Source organism: Colobus angolensis, unplaced genomic scaffold (assembly GCF_000951035.1).
Source record: "Colobus angolensis palliatus isolate OR3802 unplaced genomic scaffold, Cang.pa_1.0 Scaffold267, whole genome shotgun sequence".
NCBI lineage: Eukaryota > Metazoa > Chordata > Mammalia > Primates > Cercopithecidae > Colobus > Colobus angolensis.
In genome coordinates, this window is record NW_012115899.1 from 548,680 (window position 1) to 552,817 (window position 4,138).

General features: G+C 58.5%; 1 protein-coding gene across 1 annotated transcript in view; it reads left to right on the forward strand.

Annotated features, from left to right (window-relative positions):
- The first annotated feature begins 1,003 nt into the window (after nucleotides 1–1,003).
- P2RX1 (purinergic receptor P2X, ligand gated ion channel, 1) overlaps nucleotides 1,004–4,138 on the forward strand; it is a 23,514-nt gene continuing 20,379 nt past the window's right edge. Inside the window, exon 1 of the mRNA XM_011947505.1 lies at nucleotides 1,004–1,190. Within this exon, the coding sequence (XP_011802895.1) occupies nucleotides 1,004–1,190 (187 nt within the window). The remainder of the gene's footprint in view (nucleotides 1,191–4,138) is intronic.

Sequence of the window (4,138 nt, forward strand, 5' to 3'; positions counted from 1 at the left end):
GAGAATCACTTGAACCCAGGAGGTGGAGATTGCAGTGAGCTGAGATCGCGCCACCACACTCCAGCCTGGGTGACAGAGTGAGACTCCATCTCAAAAAAAAAAGAAAAGAAAAAAAAAAGAGATAAGTGCCAGAGAGGAGGTAGATGTGGTCACCATGCTGGCCACATGCTAGCCCAGCCCACAGGAGTCATCTTTATTTTTATTTAATTAATGTATTTATTTTGAGACAGGCTCTCACTGTGTCACCCAGGCTGGAGTACAGTAGCATGATCACGGCTTGCTGCAGCCTCCACCTCCCAGGCTCAGGAGATCCTCCCACCTCAGCGTCTCAAGTAGCTGGGACTATGGGCATACACCACCATGCCCAGCTAATTTTTTTTCTGTTTTGTTTTGTTTCTTGAGACTGAGTTTCACTTTATCCGCCAGGCTAGAGTGCAGTGGCTCAATCTCGGCTCACTGCAATCTCCCTGTCCCAGGTTCAAGCAATTCTCCTGCCTCAGCCTCCCGAGTAGCTGGGATTACAGGCTCCTGCCAACACTCCCAGCCAATTTTTGTCTTTGTAGTAGAGATGCGGTTTCACCATGTTGGCCAGGCCAGTCTTGAACTCCTGACCTCAGGTGGTCTGCTCGCCTCGGCCTCCCAAGCAGCTGGGGGCTATACGCATGCGCCACCATGCCTGGCTAATTTTTTTTTTCTGTGTATTTTATAGAGACGGGATTTCACTATGTTGCCCAGGCTGGTCTCGAACTCCTGAGCTCAAGCAATCCTCCTGCCTCAGCCTCCCAAAGTGCCAAGATTACAGACATGAGCTACCAGCCCTGGCCTCCCAGGAGTTCTCTTAATCCAGGGCAGAGAGAGGCCAAGGATGAAAGGAAATGGCCCAGAGGGATGGCTGAGGACCAGGAGGGTGGGGCGCTTTAAACACACGGGAGGGGGGCTTCAGCCAGGTCACACCCAGAGTTGGGGGACAGAAGAGGCCTGAGCAGCAGCCCAGGTCCAGACAATGGGAGATGCCAAACCTGCGGGCCCGCGCTGTACTCCCCAGGGCTCCCCATCGCTGTCGGTCCTCCCCCAACCTCCCCTTGACAGCCTCTGCCAGGCTGGCCCAGGGCCCTTCTCCAGTCAGGGTCTAGGGGGCTGTGTGGCATCAGAGGAATCTCTGGCCCAGATGGTGTCAGGGTTGGACTGGGGTACGGTCCTGGCATCCTCAGGCCCCTGAGTGACTAAGGAGACCTGTTGGAACCCGTGTCTGCTCCCTTGAGGGGCTCCAGCCAGCCTCCAGCCTCCACACTGCACAGAGCCGCTAAATTTAGCCAGGACGGGGAGGCTGTCCTGGGGCCGAGTGCTTGGCAGCAAGGCTGTCTCCCTACAAGGCCCGGCCCAGTACCCGAGCCGGCCACCCGGTCTTTGGGCTTATAAGGCAGGACTGGCGGCTCTCAAGTGCTGGAGGCTTGGAGTGGGCCCGGGGCCAAGCCCTCAGACTTTGGGGAGCCTCCTTTCCAGCCACCAGCAGACAAGGGAACTACTTCCTGTGTGACCATGGGCCAGGGACTCTACCCTCACAGCCTCAGTCTCCTGATCTGTCAAATGCGGGCTCTAGGACCTGCCTCATGGGGCTGTTGTGAGGAAAACCCTGCCGGACTCCAGAGTGTGGAGCTCTGGCCTCTGCCCTGCCCACCTCAGCCCCAAACACCCAGAACAAAGGCAGGTGTCTGTCCCTGAGGACGCTGGGGCAGGGCCCAAGGGTGAGAAATCACAGGCCTTAGATCAGAAAGATGCATTTTAGAGCCAGTGAAAGAGACATTGACCCTGGCAGCTGGCTGTCTTGCTCTTGTGGAGTTATCAGCAGCAGGAAAATAAATGTAGGTCCCTGGGGTACACTTTGGATATGATAAGATCCCCAAATGAGACGGTGCTCCAGGCCAGTCCGCTTTCTCAGGGCCAGGGCCAGGGCCCAGGCTGTCACGGAAGCACGTGTGTGTGCTCCAAGCAAGTCTGTCAGCCCATCAATCTGTCCGAGCAAGTCTGTCGGCCCATCCGTCTGTCTGAGCAAGTCTGTCGGCCCATCCGTCAATCTCTCTGTCAGCAAGTGTGGCTCGTTGGAGAAGGAGGAGGCGGAGGAGGAGGAGGAGGAAGACATGGTGGTGGTATGAAAGGAACAGAGGTAGATTGAAGAACTTCCTGACCTTCCTTCCTTCCCTCCCTCCCTCTCTCCCTCTCCCCTCCCTCCCTCTTCCTTCCTCCCTTCCTCCCTCCCTCCTTTTTTCCTTCCTTCCCTCCTTCTTTCCTCCCTCCTTCCTTTCTTCTTTCTTTCCTCCCTCCCTCCTTCCCTCCCTCCTTCCTTCCTTTCTTCCTTCCTTCCTTTCTTCCTTCCCTTCCTCCTTCCCTTCATCCTTCCCTTCCTTCCCATCCCTTCCTTTCTCCTCCTTCCCTCCCTCCCTTCCTTCTTCCCTCCCTTCCTTCTTTCCTTCCTTCCTCCCTCCCTCCCTTCCCTTCCCTCCCTCCCTTCCCTCCCTCTCTTCCCTTCCCTCCCTTCCCTTCCCTTCCTTCTCCCTCCCTCCCTTCCTTCCTCCCTCCCTCTCTTCCCTTCACTCCCTCCCTCTCTTCCCTTCACTCCCTCCCTCTCTTCCCTTCACTCCCTCCCTCCCTCTCTTCCCTTCCCTCCCTTCCCTTCCTTCTCCCTCCTTCCCTCCCTCTATGTCTCCCTCCTTCCCTCCTTCCCTTCCTCCCACCTTTCCCTCCTACCCCCGCCACTCTCCAGAACGTGGTGTGCATGTCAGGGAGAAGAGTGGCTGAAAAGGGACCCAGAATGGCCCACACAGTCTCAGCATCCACCCCGCTCCCCAGCACAAGCAGCTGTGTCCTGGTGCCTCCCACTCCAATGGCCACAGGGGCAGCTGGGAAAGAAGCTGTCTGGGGTCAGGATCAGGCCAAGGAGAGCCGTGGCCACCACAGCTCTGGCTCCCGACATCTCTGGATTTTCTTTAGAAAAGCCCGTGACACCCACTGGATTAGCAGAAACTCCGCGAGGGGTGAGGCTGATCTGCTTGACAAGCAGAGACTGACCTGGGTGCCGGAAGGGGCCACGGCAGCCCTCTGTGGGTAACCCCCATTCAGACAGGCTGCTGGGATGCCCAGCCCCAGGCCTGGCTCCCTGCCCGGAGCACTTCCAGCTCATGGCTCACCAGGAAGAAGCCTCCTTATCAGCCTTAAGGGTGGGGCGGCTCGGACAATGGGGGCGTGGGGGGCTGGCCAGGGAGGCCCCTGCTTCCAGCTTGAACCTCCAGTAACACCCCGGGTGAGCCTGGGCAACTCATTTCTCTTCTCTGAGCTTGGTTTCCTCATCTTCAAAACGAGGGGCGGGGCTGGGGAAGCCTCCAGCTCTGAGGAACTAACGTGGGACCCTCTGCCCACCCCAAACCCTTGTGTTCAGGGCCCGAGCTGGGGTTGGGAAGGGAAGGTAGGGACAGCAGAGGTGCCATGCCCCACACTCGATGGTGGCCTCCAGTTCTCTGTCCCATGTCACTGAGACCCATCCCCTGTGAGCCTTGACCTAGAAGGAATAGTCCTCATTACCCCAATTCACCCCAATGTACAGACGAGGAAGCAGGCTCGGAGGGGCGAGGTGACACCCAGCCCCCACAGCCAAGAAGGGGCAGAGCCAGGGATCTCCAAGGTCAGGCTCTCTCCGCTGGTCTTGGGCCCCCGATGGCACTGAGTGACTGACATGGTGCTTGCCTTGTCTGGGCACCTGCTACCTCTCTCCCTCTGATGGTGGCCCTGGCAGGACAGATGGTGGGAGAGGAGAGGTGGGGGATGGAGATGCCAGCTCAGCACTGAGGTTGACCGGGCACAGACCAGGCTGGAACTCAGAGCCTCCTTCCTCTCTGCCCTGCTTGCTGCAGGCCCCCGGGGACGGAGCAGCCAACCCTGGCGGGGGAGGGTGGAGGGTGGTGGATGGAGATGGGGCTGGGGATGGATGTCTGATTTTGGCAGTGGAGGGGAGTTGGGGGGAGGCTCTGAACCTGAGGACACTCCAGCTTCCCCCAGGCCCTGGCCAGAGCTCCATCTTGCCAGGTTTTGGGGGGAAGATCACTTGGGGAGTCGGCTGAGAGCTTTATCTTTGCCCCTGTGACGG